The sequence below is a fragment of the Typopeltis vanoorti genome, chromosome 23 (genome assembly GCF_054136105.1).
Source record: "Typopeltis vanoorti isolate ZY-2024b chromosome 23, IOZ_Tvanoo_1.0, whole genome shotgun sequence".
Classification (NCBI taxonomy): Eukaryota; Metazoa; Arthropoda; class Arachnida; order Uropygi; family Thelyphonidae; genus Typopeltis; species Typopeltis vanoorti.
Window position 1 is genome coordinate 91096004 of NC_143571.1, and position 19815 is coordinate 91115818.

General features: G+C 36.6%; 1 protein-coding gene across 3 annotated transcripts in view; it reads right to left on the minus strand.

Moving 5' to 3' along the window:
* Positions 1-478: 478 nt before the first annotated feature.
* The window catches only part of LOC150094054 (insulin-like growth factor-binding protein-like 1), a 74144-nt gene continuing 54807 nt past the window's right edge, over positions 479-19815 (minus strand). The window contains exons 2-5 of one of the 3 annotated variants that reach the window (XM_090412899.1): positions 6885-6952; positions 2227-2344; positions 1004-1052; positions 479-726 (exon numbers count right to left, since the gene is read on the minus strand). In XM_090412899.1, the coding sequence (XP_090269025.1) occupies positions 1041-1052; positions 2227-2344; positions 6885-6952 (198 nt within the window). In that variant the 3' untranslated portion in view covers positions 479-726; positions 1004-1040. Of the gene's footprint in view, positions 727-1003; positions 1053-2226; positions 2345-6884; positions 6953-8170; positions 8226-19815 lie in introns of those variants that run through there. The other 2 variants (XM_090412898.1, XM_090412897.1) reach the window with 2 other exon arrangements.

A 19815-nucleotide genomic window follows, 5' to 3' on the forward strand; every position in this document is an offset into this window, starting at 1 on the left:
GTATTAGTGCGTACGTGAGAGCTGCCCACTCTAAGGAAGTGTGGTTAATGTTCCGATGTGGAACCGCGATAAGGCTAAAGTGCGTCCGGAACAGAGATAAGTATTCCCCCTTTCGCCTACTTTGTTTGCTGTAGTGCAAGGAAAGTCAATACGCATGCTAATGCGAAGGGCCTTTGTTAAGAGGCCCCACGTAAGGGTATTAGCTCGAATCTCTGATAAACCTGGCAGGCAAATGACTGAACACGAGTCTGCTCAGGTTTCGCTTAATTTTTCTAGTCGTGACCTAGTGAGCGAGTTAATTCGATATTTATCCGTCTGTTGAGACGCTCCGCAAACACACACACACACACACACACGCACACAGGAGACGGAACGGCAGAATTATTACGGTTTTTATTGTGCTCATCACTTTGTGGCTTCCTTTCAGTGTCTGCTGGTGCTGTGAGCGATGTTTAACAAAATACGCTGACGGCACAGAAAAGAAAAAACTAATTTTATTATCGAAAATCCAGGCGAAATTATAAATCTTAAAATCATAATTATTGGCATTGCTTTATTTGCAATGCCAGTAATAAAAGCCAAGTTGGAAGGAGTTTTCGCCGCGTTATCTTCTCGTCTTGTGACTGGTTACATGCACACTCCGATGCCGAAACTTTCCTTCGACACGCACTTCGTTTGCTTTCCACACACGTCCATGGCCGCATTGCTGCAGGGCTCCCCGGGACACTGGCCAGAAAGAAAAAATAACAGTCTTACAAACATTACACTCACATGCGTTATGCCTAATTATAAAACAATGCAATACAAAAACAGAGCGATGATATGGATGTGGAATAGCCTTTAAATTATATTTATAATTTCTCTTTGCTGTCTATGAGATAAAAAAAAGAATGACTATCTTACAACAAAATTTCATCTGCAAGTAATTTAGGTGTTACTTCAGATGCTATTCTAATTAAAATGCAAACTGACATCCCTTCACCAACTAACAGAGAAAAATTACCTTCCGAAGACCAGAAGATAGCGCAGCTCCTTAAGTCTTATCCTCGGCACTGGCAAAAAAATAAAGCAATGCATTAGGACATCCACAGACATGAAGGGACGGACGGGACACAAACTGACAAGTGCACATCACATACATAACAGACGAATGGGACAGCAACAATATTTAACAACATAATACGCAACAGTGAGTCCAAGGCTCTTAGCAACGTGTATCAGCTTGAGGGCTGATGTGAGTACATAATTAGGTTCCACAGAAAGAAAACAGCAAAGAAATAATTAAACACGTGTTTAAAGATCCCAATATTTCGTCTTTGTCACAGCAACATCTTCTGGGACACAACATAAAAATTGCAATAACGCACAAAATGAACACATTAATCAGACGATTGTATAATTGTAATAACACACACAAAAAGAGCACGTAGCAATATTATGAACCATCCACTGGGGTGGACTATGATTACTATCGGAATTTAGGCAGTTTGCGTTCAGTTCCGTATTCTGGACCTCGAAATTTATTTTCTTCTCTTGCTGTATATTTTCTTTCCTTAATTATGAGAGATATTTACTTATTCGTGTATTAAAAGTAGGGTCAGTTAAGATAAAAACTTAATCCTTCTCTAATATCGCAAATCAAAGTCATAAATGTTGAAAATGGTAGTTTAATTTCTATCCCAAAACCTGCCGTATCCTGCCAAGTTCTCTATTATTTTCCTGAATAACGTTCGGCTTATTTAGCTTGATAAGTTGTTGTTGTAAGTCGTTAGTTTAATTTCTTTAAACTAGCGACTTACAACAAACGAAGTGTTTGCTAGCACGGCCTTCGGTAGGATTCCGAGACACGAGTGCTGATCAGTTTAAATCGGCTTTCACAGTTTTTGACCACCGCTCCTCGTTGACGAAGATCATATTCGCTTATATCCTGCACTTGGAATGTTTTATGGAACCAAGAAGTGATGAACTGTTTGCCTTCTTAATATAATCTTTTAGAATATTTTTGTGCCCCCTTTCTGAGACCAGCTATGTCGTATCACGTGTTCTTCCGTTTAATTATATAATTTTTTAATAAATTATTTCAGCTGTTTCCGATTTGCGTGCGTGTGTGTGTACACGCACGCAAATCGGAATTATCAATTATCAAAAAGAAAACCCGATTCCTTTATCGTTCTAACTTTCCCGTTCTCAGGTCTTAATAGTAGAATAAAGGGGAGACGGATTTACCTTGTTGCACACCGCGCAGCAATTGCATTCGTCCATTCGACCACCGCAAGGGCACATCACCTGCGGACAAGCGAGTCTGTTGCAGGGGCCACATTTTCTAGGACTAGCACTGAAGGCTCTGCAAAACAAAACAAAAAAATGACAGCATTAAGCAGCACGTGCATTTTTTATCATTATGCGACATAATTATTTTCATTAATTAATATAATAATTAATTAAATTTTATATTAATTCTTCTACAAGTGAAGTTTGTCTTACGATGAACATCAGCAACAACACCAACAACAAATTATTAATATTTTTAAAATAATAAAATATGTACTGACAAATATTGAAATGTGTATCAAGCCATTCTCTTTATTACAACGAAACCTCTCGTGTATGGGCTCAACATAAAAAAAAAAAAACAGAAAGAAACGTGTAGAATTTACCGACTTCGAAACACGTGCTATCATATGTCATATCAGTGGCCCACCTCTCTTGACAGTGGAAGAGGCTGCCTCTTCCAAAATCAACTGCACTCAAGACTTTCAGCTGTTGAAAATGTGCGGGTGCCTCGTCAGCAAAGAAACGCACTGAGAGAGCCAACAAGTTAACATGTTGGGGGTGGGATTAGGAACCTGGATTATAGTGGCTGAAGGATTAATCGAATGATTTGAAGCAACTCTAGATGATGCGATGATTCCTACGTTGCATCGTCTGACATTTCGCGGACATACCTACGTCTTTCAGTTGTACGCACAACATCAGACTGGTGGATTTTTGTTTAATGTGGAAAACTTTAATTGGCAAGTTGAGACATTCTCGATCCCAACTCAGCAGATCACGTTTGGGGACCGGAACATCGGATGCTCAACATTGGTAGTACATAGTCGGGAAAGAATACTGAAGGAAGAACGGTCTTGACTCATATTATTACAAAGTGGTGCAGAGTATGTCTAAAACGGGTGCGTCCAGAGTCAAAGGATGTCAGAAGCAGTTGAGCTACGCATAATTCAAATTTCTCTTAAATATAGTTTTAACGCGATACTAATTTCAGCACAAAGTATGAGACTCTTCAACCACAGTTATGTCGTGTTTTTTTTTTTTTTTAAGTGTGAGTCCAGCCAATCACGCAAGGTATGCCTAATGCGTGGTTACAGTGATCAAGTTTGTAACACATTAGCAACGGAATTAGCCACATTTAAGGATGATTAAATGCAGTTTATAGTGATCGCACTTTTGTCGTTAGCATCTGTAAAAATAAAAAATTAAAAGCCCTTCATTTTCACATCTTTTAAGACATCAGTATTACAAAGGCGATCAATGACTTTGATTTTATACGAACTGCGTGACAAAAACAAGCAAAAACAAAAACCTGATTTAGAACTGACTTTATCATTCCACCAAACAGAAATTGCGCCTCAGTCAGTCAAACAAACAAAACTAAACTAAAACCATCTGGCAATAAGAACTCCCCCTTAATAATGTAGATAAATGAGGGAATCTGGTCAGATCAGTTTACGCTTAATTTTTCTCCCCATCCTTGAGCCGGTACTTCATTTAATACGCAATCCGAAGGTTACGACATTCCGTGAAAAGATGGAGAATGGGCGTGAATTATGGTTACATTAATGCGTGGTTGCAGCAAAAGAGCATTTTTAGAAACTTCAAATATGATGGACTAAGCAAATAACACGCGGTAGAATGGCAATAATTTGATTTGTCGCAAACTTGCACGCATTTCATGTTGGCTATTTTGGCATTCGATGAATGTTAGAAACTACGTGTCAGATTACACCTTCTATTGACAATAAATAGGACAATAAATTTGCCTTTTTTTACTCATTCCGGAAAGCGCGGATGTTTAGAAAGAAAACAGAGACGAAAATCCGTGGTGTAGATGTGAATGAAAGGAGCGAACAGGAGCACCGCTTATTTGATCACTAGAAATATGTCCTTAACCAATCGAAAAGTCTCCAATCACTTTGCAGGTGTCTAGTTGATGAGTGGTTAGCTCTCTCTCTCTCTCTCTCTCTCTCTCTCTCTCGCTTCAAAAACATAAAGAAATTAAAAAATACGCTAATTTTGACAGATTTTTAGACTAACTCCACATACAAAAGAGTACAGCAATCTCTCGATCAGTGCGCCTAATGTTCTTTAAAACAGGCGCATTAATCGAAAACTCACTAATCGGATATAATAACCTATGGAAAAAAGTATAATTCGTTCCTCAGATTTCTTTGTTAACCCTTAATTTTTTTTTTTATAAAAGAATTAGCGTATGTCTCAGGGTCTAGTTAAAGGAAAACCATGAAGCTGAAAGACAATAAAACATATTCAGAATATAAATTTATTATTCTGCTTCTTAACAAAGAATTGAGCTAACGTAGTTTGGCGGACATTTTGCTTCTTTTTTTTCATACAACCGACGGTATGGCCCTACTGCCTCTTCTACTCTTCATCAGGGTCAGCCTCCAAGCATTGCTGCTTAAAAACTGCGATTGTACGAAAAAGCATTTTCAAATTGTTTCTGTGAAGTGTCTTTTGGCTGACTATCAGTGGTTAAATTTTCTTCATATTCTTCGGGATCTTCCCGCTGTGCATCTAAATTTAGCAGGTTGGAATCACTCGATTCTTCAGAATGACATTTAATTAACTCTTGGACGTTATCATTGAAAATGAAGGACGTACGAATTGATCGCCAACATGCGAAATCACGTGCTTTATAGATAAATTTCCCAACTGTTATACAAGCAAAATAGTTACCACTTTAAAAACTACAATGATCATAAAAGAGAAGTTAATTTTCCGACGTGTAATAATAAATAACTCATCCCGGAAGATGGATTGATTACCCTACTATCGGAATAGATTCTCTTTTTTGTGACATGCGCAGAAGTGTCGAAGAGCCTCGAATCTGTGGGCGTACTATAGCAGATGACATAAATTTTGGCGGTAAAAATTTGGAACATAGCATACATAGTGTACATGGAAATAGTGTAGTATCAGTGGCGTAGCTAGAACTTTTGCCGCCAGGGACGGTCCCTAAGTTTGTCGCCCCTCTCAATACACACCAAAAATATTACAAAAAGAACGACGTAGGGAAAGAAATTGAAACACTATGTTTATGTTTATTTCAGTTCTAAGATAGTTGATGAAAACTAATTATTAATTAACTAATAAAATTACTAAGTTAACATGAATAGAAGAATCATCGAAAAATAAAATTGTGTCTCACGTGAAAAGTGCCGCCCGGGGAGGACCGCCCATCCCTAGCTACGCCACTGTGTAGTATGCTACACAGTGGCGTAGCTAGGGAGGGGTTAAAACATTTTACCAAGTTAAAAATAACTTGGTAAAATGTTTTAAATCGGCAACTAAATTATTTCATTCTGGTGAGTGATTTTTTAAAATAGTTAACCATAAATTTTTTTAAAATCTGTAACATTTATTTTTACGATGTATATAGGCGCACTAATCGAATCTGAGTATAAAAAAAAAATGACGCATTAATGTAGGGATTACTGTATCTTCTGAAGTACTCCATTCTTATTTTTAATTACACATACATTTTTTTTTGTTGCTTTCTTTTGATGTCTAATAATAATAATAATAATGACAGAAAGGGTACATTGTATCCATTTGCATAAATTTGAATATTTCGCCTATCTCATCGTCATTTTATTGAATATTGTCTCCAAAAGATACGTTTAGAGTTCGACGAACGGCAGTCACCTGACGCGCCTTGCCCTTGTCATTTGAAAAATGGTTGATCATGCAGGATTCCCAACTTCCGTTCTTTCACCTATCCCCCCCCCCCCTTTATATATCCGAAAGAGCAGCACATGACGATGATCCTTTTCATTTGACAGCTTCGCCAACAAGAAAAAAAAATATTTAAGAATGCTTAACATTTTCTAGTGAAAGGAGAACCCACTTGACATCCATCTTCAATTGCATCTCGTGCTCAAACGTAAAAAAAATAAAAGAAGAATAAAACGCTTTTGCTGCAGCTTAGTCAAAGGTGGGATCTACCATCAAGTCTGTTTTCTCCACTGAGAATGATGTCATGTCAGCCTTCAACCAGAATCGGGTCGAGTCACCCGAAAACCGCAGTTCCAAAAACTTGTAGTTTAGGGAATAGAAATGAAGGGAAGTGCGTGGCTTGAAGAATTTTCACATAGTTCAAAGAAAAATATTTTCTTTAGTTTGCCTCTATTACTGATGTGTTTGTGCGACGATTTCAAGGAAAGTGTTCCGAATAGCATTCTGCTTTGAATTGGTTCTGCCTTCAACTTACTTTTCTTTTCTTAGACGAGATTTCATTTCTCAGTGATCCTCTTCATTCCTATCATAAACATTTTCGATTTTTACGATTCTCGCTAATATTTTCATTGAAATTTGCGTCATCTCTCGGAATCAGTAATTCTGAAAACCTGTTCGAGTAGGTGGAGCAACCCCTCAATCATTTCGAGCTGAGCTTCAACTCTTTAAGCTTCCTTTTGCTGACAATTACGACGTGATATCATCTTTCTTTGTTCTCAGCCGCTTACTAAAATCTTATAAGAAAAATGTGTTCAAATTATTATTAATTAATTAATTGTTAATTAACCTAAAAGTTATGAAAGCAATCAGTGAGTGACTGAGGTTTCGTGCGTAATGAACATAAAACTTACATGGAGACGCAGACGGTCAATAGCAAACACACCAAAAGCCACTTCATTGCCTTCTGATTGGTTTCGATCTGGAACAGAAAACATTAATTAGAATAGTTTTAAGAAAAGAGAACCACTCGCAACTCCTCCGAAGAATGTTTAAGCCTGCAAATTTATCATTTTAGAGACTCTATGCTGAATATACGCTAAACTTTCTCAAAATATATAAATATGTAAAATTACACGAATATTTTATCTTGTATCTTTGCATTTTCATTTCATCAACAGGACGATGGCATCACCTCAACATACAAATAAAACACAAAACAAGGTGAACATTACAAGTAGATGAGTTTGCAATGCATTCATAACAATTCCTTTATCGCTTTACCTTATTTCGCCACTAAACGTGGTCTGATCATAACTACAACTGAGATGGCAAAACACTTCAACTTTACTTTAGCGAAGATCCAAAATGTCGACGATTTCCTCTCAGTCAGAACAGAGATTTAAATGATGCACGCACGCACACACACACACACACACACACACACACACACACACACACACACACACACACACACACACACACACACACACATATTAACATGCTGAGAGACGGACAGACAGTCAGCGATGGGCAATTAAAAATAATCAACAAAGAAAACATTATAGAAACTCAGTTTTGTAAGGTGCAAGCAAAATGGATAAATATAAATAAATGTGAATGTTCACCACTCGATAGAAAACAAGACGGTCTGTTAATTCTCTCTCACCATCATAGATTATCTACACTAATATCATCTACACCCTAATTATCAAGGAGGTAGATGACATTAATGATGTATTGATGCAATGCTAGTCTACTCAGTATATTTTAGGTTCTTATTATATGCTGAGATCATTTCCAGAATCTCTAATTGTTGTGATTTTGTTCTTCAGCTGTTCCAGAACAACTGTATCAACATTTTTTTCTAAAGATAAAACTTCAGAGTTACTTTAGGTCTAAAATGAAGATGAAGAGCAGGCAGTAAAGAAGACACAAACTGTTCAAAAACAAGGCGTATTTAATTGAATAATGCAACCATCTGATTTTTTGACTTTGGCATTATTTGCAATCAAAAGTTTTCTAGAATCTTCTTCAAAGCGACGGAGTCCTTTGAAAAGTCCACGTGGACTTCATTGCTTTTAACTTCAACGTTTAGATGATATAGTTAGATCAATCCCCGTTGATCTAACAAGAATAATCATACTAATTAATAAACAGAGAGAGAGAGAGAGAGAATGAACTACGATACTCCACTTACCTGTTTCAGTCGCAAAATGTAAAGCAGAAATCAGTCGTTCTTTGAGTGGTGCTGTATTTTATATCCGAGTACCCTTCGCAAGTCCTGTGACGTCATCCCGGAATTCGAAGGTGCGAAGAGGTGAGCCTCTTGTCAAATGACACCAGACTTCCGCAATGGGGTGTAAGTGATTTGCTCGACCCTCTATTCATCTGTCGTCTTTTGAGTGACATTTGCTCTTATCTGCAAAGATGTGTTCCTTTGAACGCCTAGATGTTCGGAGAAAATGTCACAATGGAGCTAATCAGTTGCACGTGCATATGCGTGATCTGTCTACATAAACAAATAAAGGTACTTTCAATGCCACGTCATTGGCTTCTATTTCATGTAAGTGATTCGAATTATATCACAGAGAAATTCGCCTTTCTCTATTTCTGTCTGTCTGTCTCTCTCTCTCTCTCTCTCTCTCTCTCTCTTTCCTCCTACCCTTTTGTGTTTCTTAGTTACCTTTCCTTCGTTTCATAATCGAAAAAATCTCGTTACCAGATGTCCCATTTTGTGAATACAAATGCTGCTGCGTATTTTATATCGCTTACATTTAATCAGAATAAATATCACAGAATAGTCTTAGGAAAATTAATAGCAGGAATCATTTTAGCAGGATGCCTCCATTCTCTAGTTGTTTACGAGTGTTTGGATAATTAAAAAAAAAGTTCAAAAGGACCTTTCTGCGAATAGTGATCGCTATCAGGGAATGAATGTATTACAGTTTTCTGATGGTGATTTTAAGTTCTTCCAAAGCCTGAAATCATCACCCACCAAAAACAAAACATAAATGCAATTTTGGAAAATAAAAAGAAAAACGTAATCTCAATTTGCTTTTCTAATATATTCTTTGAACTGACGAATGTGCAAGTTAAAAACAACCTTAATAATTAAATTAATAATCTTTCATTTTGGTTTTTAGATTTTAATTTTTTAGTGTTCACGGGCTTAAAACGGGACTGCAGGCATTCTTTTCAGACAGCCGAGAGATGGTTCGGGTCTTAACACACAGCAAATGCGCTGTGTGTTAAGACCCGAACATCGAAAATCTAAAATGCTGATGTTGACTCCTCCACAACACAGTGAATTGCATAGATCTGCGGAAACGAATTCTCAGCCTACAACATCATGTTGATGGGCTCTTTAGAATCTCTGAATATGTCCTCCAACTAGCAGGCATTAGACGTTCAGCCTGGAGGAAACTCTCTAGGAGTGAACTAATGCAGGCAGGGGGTTAAAATGTATAGTCCCCATCCTCTCAGAGAAAAGCCCAAGGTCGTGTGATTGTAGGGACCACTAGGTTTCATGAAACAGGAGTGATGTTTTCGGAGCAACAGAAATGGAGAGAGAAATCAAACATTTCTCCATAGCTTGTGTTAAAAAAGTATTCCTCAAAGCACGGCGTATGAACTGAGCGTAATATTCACGCTTTAGTAGGCTTTACTGCCTGTTCTTCGTGTGTGTGTGTGGTTGAAGAGTTAATCGATAAAGAATTAATTCATTACTGTATATTCATACATCCTCATTTCAACTTGCCTTAAACAAGAACCATGAAAAGTCAAATAAACAAAAATAGATGAATTGTAAAAAAAAAAAGAAAAAAAAGATAGTCCTCACAAAACCATACGGATTTCTTTCCCAAATGTATGATCTTCGTAGCAACCTCAGTTATATTAACATCCTTCTCCATTCTACATATTAGATGCCATTATTTTCCCAACAGAAACTCAAATTTCATCTTATTTGATCGCTTCCCGCCTGAGTTTTCCAAATTATACTGCTATTTTTTATCTCCAAGGTGGCATTTATGCCTTTTTCTCGGATGTACAGGGTGGCCATAATTAAACGTCCCTTATTCAGAGCCTTATGCAGCTCAATTTAACGACCGGAATGTCACCAAATCTGGTAGGGCTAGTAATCAAGACATGGGAAGGACTCCACACATAAAACAAAAGTTCGAAAAGTCGCCGATAGTGGGAAATATGGCGCTGTACAATGTAAAAAAAGCCTTAAAATGTACAGACAAATGGACAACAACGACTAAACTGAAATGAAAGATTGCATTTATGCGTTGCACTTATGATAACACTGCAAAAAACATTTAACATCAATTGGGTGAACTCATGCGAAAGAGGATCCTGGTTCAATGTGACCATCGTTCTCGTGGACTAGAAATTGCATCCTGTACAGCATTCTCAACAGCAGAACGTAACGTATGTGAAGGAATGGTCATCACATTTCGTGTTACGTTCTTCTGAAGGCCAGCGAGGCGTTAGCCTTCAGGTAACCTCACAACAAAAAACCGCATTGAGTAATATCAGGGGAGCGAGGTGGCCATGCAGCTGGAAAGAAGAGACTAATCACTCTTCCTTCTGTGAAGTGATGCCGTCTTAGTTGCTGAATCGGTTGTTCAATGTAAGGAGATGCTCCAACTTGCATAAAAGTGGTCTCGTTCAGACATCGTCGTTGAAGTTGTGGAATGATAAAACTGTTCAGCATATCGCGGGATTTCTGGGCGGCAATGAAAAAAGTTAATGGTCCTATTGGCGTGATGTGCGCAAAAAATATTGGCCGTGTTATAAAATTTGCTGCGAAACCACACCAAATGGTAATTTTCGGTGAATGTAATGGGATTTCCGAATAATTTGGAAGCCGAAATTCAACAATTTTGGGCGTTTAAAGTCCGTTCAGATAAAAAATGCGTCTCATCTTCCCACAGAATTTTTCCAAATGCCAAGCATCGTCCATTTCCAATCTGACCAGAAACACCAGAGAAAATGTCAGTCGCCTATAATAATCATCGTGTATCAGTTGCTGCACGCGGCTGATCTTGTATGGATAAAACGTAATATTTTTGCTCAGACAAATTATCAATGATGGGCGTATCATGGACATATCAATCATGGGCGATGGTAGTGCCCGCAACATTTTCGTGTGATCTGTCGACAATCACAGTGGCAACTTCTTCAATTATCCGTGGTGTTACTGGTTTCCGCCCTCTGCCAGATCGACCTTTCAAAGATCCCGTTTCTTCAGACTTCCGAATCACCGATCTAAATGAGTTAGCTGTCAGAGGACTTTTAAGCAAGTTCTGGCGGGTTCTAAACTCGCGAAGAGCGGCTGATGCATTGCACTCGTTAAAGTGAAATAACTTGATAATTAACGCGCGCTAAAGTGAGGCGCATGTTTGAACGACTATCGATAGGAATGCGTTTGTGAAGTCTTCCTTTACTTGATTGTTCTTATGATGCCAGCAAAACAAGTGTTCAACTTCGTTTTATGCATATTTTCAGCTTCCAGGGCTTACAAAAGTACCATTTCCCCCTATCGGCGACTTTTCAAACTTTTGTTTCCATGGAATCCTTTTTTCCATGTCTTGATTAATAGTCCCACCAAATTTGGTGACATTCCGGTTGTTAGATCGAACTACATAAGGCTCTGAATAGGGGAGGTTTAATTGTGACCACTGTATATCGTGTGAAAGAGAAGATTCAACTTAGAATCTCCTTTTTTAATATTTGCCATGAATGCCTTGGTCTGATTTTATCAAACTCATTTGCTGTTTCTATCAGTAGCTTTACTGATACTCTTGGGCAGCAAGAGGATGGAAATCAATATTAGATTACTTCATATTAAATGAAAAGACAATCAAAATTTTCACTAGATGTTAGAGTTCACAGAGGATATGAAATAAGCAGTGACCACTTCCTTGTTAAAATAAAATTAAGATTACCACCTAAATGGCTACAAGTAACAAGAACAGAAAGAAAAATTGAAACATTTGTTTATAAAACTAGACTATTGAATGACACAAATGTACAATGGCTATATGAACAAAGAATTAACCAGTATCTAGATAAAATAAAACAAAATGAAGAAATAGAAATAGAATGGCTTAATATAAAAACGATACTAAATGCAGCAGCAAATGAAAGCTTAGGAAAGACCAAAAAATTCAATAAAAGAAAAAAACTGAAGATCTGGGATGATACAATCAAAGAAATAATCAAAAAGAAAAAAGAAGCCTATCACAAATGGTTAAGCAGTAAAAGATTAGAAGATGAAATAGAATATAAAAGAATAAGAGCCATAGCTAAAAGAGAAGTCAGAAAAAGACATAGGGAATCATGGAATAAATTTGTTTCTAATTTAGAACATGATTTATATAAAATAAGACCCAATGTATATAAGATTTTGAAACACCTAAATGCAGATACCAAAGAAAACATAAAATTAAACACTGAATTGATATTGGAAGAATTTCTAAATTACTACACAGAACTGTGGACAGACAAATATTTTAAAAAAGACAACTGGCAAACAATTAACGAAAATGAAAAGGAAATAACTGAAGAAGAATTAGAAATCAGCCTGAAAGAAACAAGAAACGGAAAATCACCTGGAGAAGATAAGCTAGGTTCAGAACTATATAAATACGCAGGAACAAGATTCAAAGGAAGGCTCTTATTATTTTTAAATAAAATTTACTCAACTGGTATCCCCCCAATAGAATGGAAAAAAGCAATTGTGATTCCTATCTTTAAGAAAGGTAATAGAGATGACCATAAAAACTATAGAGGTATCAGTATATAAATTCATGTTACAAAATATACATCAGAATCTTAAATAACAAACTAATGAAATATTCCGAAAACCTTATTCTAGAGGTACAAAATGGATTTAGAAAAGGACGATCATGTATAGACCCAGCCTTCTGCCTAAAATTAATAATAGAGAAAAGAAGAGAATATAATTTAGAAACACATATTGCATTTATTGACTTTGAAAAAGCATTTGACAAAGTTAAAAGAAACATATTATTTAACATATTAAAAGAAAGACAAATACCAAATAATATCCTAAAAGCTGTCACAAGTATATATGAAAATAATCAAATTCAAATAAATTAAATCATGAGCTATCATATACAAGAGGGATAAACCAAGGGGTCCGACAGGGATGTCCCCTCTCAGCAACTCTTTTTAATATCTACTTAAATGAAATAATAATAAAATGGAGTAAAAATTTACATCAAGGAATTAAAAACTTTCACCTACAGTTAACTTAAACACCCTCCTCTTTGCAGACGACCAAATAATAATTACAAATTCTGAAGATAACTTACAGAAAGCTATTTTAAATCTAAATGAGATATCCAAAGATTATGGTATGATAATATCAACGGAAAAATCAAAAACTATGGCCTTTAAAGGACAAGATCCAGCAAGAACTAAAATAGTATTAGATAACAAGATCTTAGAACAGGTGAATTCATTTAACCACCTAGGATGTATGATCACTTATGAAAATGAAAAAGATATAAACATAAAAATTGCAAAATATTTAAAAATAACAGGAGTAATTAACTCTATATTTAAACCAAACCTAGTTCAAAAACAAACCAGGCTAAAAGTATACAATACATTAGCCCTAGCAGTCTTAATGCATGGAAGCGAAATCTGGACAATAAAACAAAAAGACAAACAAAGATTAACAACAACAGAAATGAAGTTTATGAGAAAAACTGCAAAGTATACCTTATTTGATCACAAAAGAAACGAAGATATTATGAAAGAATTAAACCAAGAACCAGTAATTGAAAAAATTAAAAAATACAAACATAAATGGATGGAACGCGTTCAAAGAATGAAAACAGAAAGATTACCAAAACAAGCCTTAAAGTACAAGCCATTAGGGAAAAGAAAACCAGGACGTCCTCTTAAACGATTCAACGATGACTTCTAAGGCCGAGAACAGGCTATACTAGGCCTAAATCCTTGATACGTATGATGATGATGATGATGATGATCAGTAGCTTTACTTCTAATTCCACCAATCATTCTGCACTTTTGTGAATTCTTTAAAGGTGATATTTCTTCTTTCCTGATTGCGAACTCAATTTCCTTGAAGCATCGAACGTCCACGCACAGTTCCACTGGCTTTTCTCTTCCAACCCCACTGATCCAGCAGGTAAAGATGCCGAGGTACTTTTTAAGCTAATACCACAAACAAAAGTCGTAAACCCACAGTGCTCAGCAAGAGGACTGTTGATGGGTCGGAATCAGATAATCCATAAACTTGTTCGAGAGACTAAACACAGAACTATTTCAACCCACTTCAGGCTTCCGGTAAACGGGATTTGTGGTGTGGCTTCTCACCAGGTATTACAATTTATGTATCACCTAAAATCTTGGTATTAAAAATGATCTTTCGCAAATTGTTTACTTTCCTGCAGAAAACGAAATAATCCTGACCACCACTCTCCAAACACTCCACATCTCTCTTCACGAATGACCCTTCAACATATACCCACTGTTGATGTAGTTTGTCCTCTAGGCTACTCGGACCACTACCAGGTACTGATTTCTTCTCCCATTGAAGAACTCTCATCCACGTGTTGTTTGGAATTGTAATAATGCCAAGCGGGACGATCTCCACTATTTCCTTAGATGATTATTCTGTTCATTCTTGTTATCCAAACATTTCTTCTTCTCATCGCTGGACTTTTATAATTGGCATGGAAACATTTATTCTTCATTCAGCTTTAAATTCTTCCCTTTTCTAAGCCACTGCTTCTCAAGGGAGGGGGGGGGGGGTGCTAATAATGTATACAAGAAGGGCTTTCATCACAACTGCTTTCATCAAAGTTTTCATCCTCATGTTCAGTTTATACGACGCTCGAAATAGTTATAAGCGAATTATCAACTTTCTAAAACTGATTTGGAAAGAACAAAAGTAGGGAAAAAAATCAAGTTCGTAGCAGTTTCTGCCTGTTTGTAAAACTGTTTCCCGCAACTCGAGTTTCATCTCCTTTGCGTCATTACGTAGCTTACAAAAAAAAAAATCTCCTGGCTTCTTACACTTTTTCCAATTTTTCTTGAGTGATCCGAGTAAAATGCTTTCTTCCCATTTTGAACATGCAGCATTCAATGTCCTTTTGATTCCAGGAAGAGATCAGAAGAATTTGTACATGCCGGATGCCAGAAAGCTTCATAAAGATACCCGCGAAAGGAACAGGTTGGCATCCTGGTTTCGGTGGCATTTCTAAGAATTCGTTATGCTTTGCTCCAGAAATTATTCCTCTTATAATCATCTATCCTGTAGTTTGGAAATAAGCATGTAATCAACCAGCTCGTAAAAGGTCGAAAAATTTTAACCACGTTATGACTGTTCGATATTTCTTGTTTCAGTTCTTTCCGACGTAACAAAGAAAACCATTAACTTTCAAATGCATTCAACTAACTATCATATCGCTAAACCCCTAATTGCGAGAGCCAGAAGTCAAACTTCTCTAGGTCTCAAAACAGCCTAAAGACCATTTTTTTGCAGGAAAGAGCTAAAAACGTCGTAACTAACGCACTGACCTGACGAATCTGCAAGGTTCCAGGAGTTTCTAAGAAAATCGGAAGTTTCTGTTCTGTTGTATGGATTTTTATTTAGTTTAATAAACAGATGAATAAGGTAGAATGTAGTAAAGTGTTTATTACGAATTGTTGTAATAAAATCAAACCAAAGCAGGATTTGAACCTGCGGCCTGTTGGTTGGAGAGGTGCTGCGCTAACTTCCGCGATTTTAAGGTATCCGAGCTAATTCGATAAGATTGTAGGCCCACGAGGCCGGCAATTTTAGCCACCCCTTTAAATCGAAGTAAAACCTTTTCATGAAATATGACAAAATGGGATGAAGTCTGTCTAAACACCGGAAAACAATTGACACAATTCACGAACAAGAGCAAACAGAAAACGCGTGGGGAGGACGATTGATCGAATGCTAAATTCTTATTAAAATAAAAAACAAGTCACGAACTGTAATAACAGAAAATATTGTTCATATGTTCATCTGCTATTTTTTATTAGTAAAAATTATTTGTGACGAATATTGATTAGTACTAGCACCAACGTTGAAATGAAACAGGTTAATCTCTCTGTGTATATCAAACAAAAGATACAGTTTCAGTGGTCGCGCTGCCTAAATGCATTTTTCTATGTTGACCACATCTTCCTTAGAAATCTGCTTTACATAATTCTCTTTTATGCACGAAATGTGTGTAGTATACCGTTTAGAAGGTTCTGATACGAGCTGATGTGCGGTTGGCAAATTTGCACAAAATAATTTTGAAATGGAGGCAAACTGAAACGTTATTTGAATGCACGTCTTTTATTAATTTTTCTTTAGTATTAAAATAAATAAATCTCTAATCGGTCAGAAAAGTTTTTTAATCTAATTATTTAAAAAATACTTAAAATATGAAAATTTTACACGAAGTTCCAACACTCTACGATTTTGTGAATGTTAAGTTGTGAGTTCGGACTGTTGATCGTTCTCAGGTCAAATCGGGTTCTACACGCAAAAGGTTGCTGACAACTCAGTTGTTTAACCACCCCTCGTGTTTTGATAAACGAATGATATTTCTGCACAAGAATGCGATCATCTTTCTAAGGCAATCGTTCTTTATTATTTCATGAAACTAATTTAGGTACTTTAGGCCCCTTGCTTCTATCTCCGTGGTTATCTGTGCTTGTCTGTTTTGACGGAGAAAGAGCCCTTGAGCCTCAGTCTACGATCGGTTACGTGCGTAAATAAATATCTTAACTCTTGATCACACTTTCTTCACAACGGAAATTAGATAAACAAAAAAAATCTTTCAGAGAGAGAAATAGATCGACGTAATAACTTGTTTTCCACGACTTACGTAACAATTACTTACAAGAAAAGTGGAATGTGATGCAATTGTGTACTGTGTTACGTAACCGTTAAGAAATGCCCACCTGAAGTGTTTTATTATTACTGAACGAAAAATATTAATCATGTGATCAAGGGAAAATTTCGTTTGAATTTACAGGCCGCTCTTAACAATTTTATCCACATTCGTGTTTCCATTTGACCACCTTGAAATATTTTAATTACATATAATAGAATGTCGAACAAAAATCTGTTTCTGGAGAGGTTATGTAATAATAATACATAAATTGGAAACACGCAGGATGAACGTGTTTAAATAAAGACAAGAATTCAGTCTAATATAAAAAATGAACACAGCGCCTACTTCGTGACAGCAACTGTTTAATTACAATTTTTCTTATGCGGGCGAGTACAAATGACGTGCGGTGCAGCGATGTAACGGAAAAGTTTTGAGTTCCCCTGATACTAGTCATGTGCCACTATACGCAAGGAGAGAGACTTGTGGTTGAGGAAGATGATGTTTATCTTTTTATTATTTATTCTTTTTAATGTTGGTAACTATTGATATTGAATTTTTATATTTATATATTCTTCATACCAAATAAGTATAGTTGAATTGTATTCAATGACAAATCTTAATCCTACAAATGAAGATATTTGCTAATATTCTCAAATTTCAGTTTAGGCAGGGGCCCTGTCTTGATCAGATTTTAGTTTAGAAATGTTAAAATTGATGAGAAGTAAAACTTGTGAAACATAGTTTCGAGGGAAACTTGTACCATAGTATCATAAATTATCCCCACGTAAAACACAAGGAAAAGTATTATTTATTGAATATACTCCCAAATATATCAGCTTGAAATGAACAAACTATCGTTAGTGGCGTAAGCAAGAGTTTTTTACAAGATAGAATGCAAACAATTGATTTATTCAAAATTGTACGAGCCGCGTGATGTTAAATCGCTAACAGCCACTGTGCAAGTGGTGATAATAGTACACCAAGAATTATAGGGGAAAGGTATATTTTTTTCCGAAAAAAGTGTAATCAAAGAAGTTGATTTAAAACCATTTGCGCAACAGTACTTTGCCAAACAAGGTGCTGTGCTGTGCGATCTTTACTCATCCTTAAGGAAGAAGAAACGTCGTCCTGAGGACGACTTTTCTTCTTCTTCCTAGAGGATGAGTAAAGATTTACTCATCCTCTTCTTCTTCCTAGAGGCTGAGGTCTAAGATAAAATTTTTGACAAAGAATGAAAGAAAAAGATGTTACGAAGAATGCGATTCAGAAAAGTCACGTGAACAGACCTCCATCTTTACCTGTTCTTTCTGGACAAAAAAGTGAGTAACGAAAAAAGTAATGTTTCGGAAGTTAACACAAAGTTCCGTAATAATTTTTCCTTGTTGTTGTTGTTAATAATCGAGAGCGACTGCGATCTCTTTTTCTTCGTTTTTGCGCAAACTTATTGGAAGGAAGATACACTGAATCTAGCGCTATCATGAACACGCCTGCCATGCAAAGGTTCACCAGAATGTATGATATTTGACCACATAACCGACCGCATCTTTTTTAAGAGTAAATACTGGTCGTTAAATAATCGACTGGTTCTCGGTATTAGTAGTGCGGCAGAGATTAAGGTGATGCTCGGCTGTGTCAAGCCACCACTGAGTAATTAAGAGTGCAGTTTGGAGGACACTTCTTGGAATCCTTTGGCAAAAACAACTGCATGCGTTTACTTCCTCCAAGGACGGGTTCTCCGTATGTAAGAGCGACCTATAGCGAGGGCACTCCGAGAAACAATAGCTGGGATTGAAAAGAGATAATTACTCCTCCCTGTTGTGACGACAGCGGCCAATTAAACGGCTTTCTTCGTGGTAAAAGCAAGGACACGTTTCAATGGAGGCATTCATAAGAACAGCTTAAGTACACATATGCGGAGACCTGTCGCTGTGTAATGACAAAAGATCTTTCCTTATTTCCTACTTAACTTCAGCTAGCTGTTTAACAGGTATTTGCATCGGTATCATAATGACCAACGATCCCATAATATAAGTGTGGAGATGAACATAAACGAAAGTAAAATATTAGAGGCTGTAATTATGGACAGTACCGTCAGTGGTTGGTTTCCCACTGAAAAGGTTAATCAATTAAACTGCGCACAGATTGAATAATCCAAGCAAGTTTGACCAGCGTCATATGACTTTTGCAAAGGAAACACTGACAGTCCATTCGCTAGCTTACACTGAGTGTGCATGGGGAAAGAAAAACCCTAAGCAGTGCTTACAAAATAGAGGTCCAAACCGCAAGAAAATCTAGCAGTTTTGTTAATATTTGTCCTTAAAGAAACTGCCACACCCCCAATCACATGCTTCTTTGTTGGAAGATGTTTATAATTTCTTCCATATTTAGAGAAAAATATTATGCAAAAATATGAAAGCATGTTTGTCGTTATCCGAATGAAATGATTTTTATTGTATTTGAGTTCAGAGACGGATCGGCATTTACTCGTTCAAGCCTTCGATCCATTAAATGCCTCTGTTGGGCCCAATAGTTCTTACGTTAATCTACTTTAGCTAATAATCGTTCTTTTGTAGTACTTCCTCTCATTAACTTTTGAACAGTTTCCTTAAATGCACGTGACATAGTTCGCAGTTTAATTTGATTCACTGATTTTTTTTTAATCTGAAATGGTGTACTTTACAACTTTCTCTTAATTTAGCATTTCTTGTTTTCGAGCAGTCCATTGTGACGCTCACATCCCAAATAGCATCAAGCTTGTGGTTCGCTATGAAATGAACTACGTCTGTCGCTTATCATCAAAATGTTAGTTAGGACTTAAACAGCTCTGCCGCTTGTACTTGCTTTAAAGAATAAAAGGCTTTAGAGGATTTGTTTCATTTTCAATATGATACGCAAAAAAAAAAAACAAAACCTGAGCCTA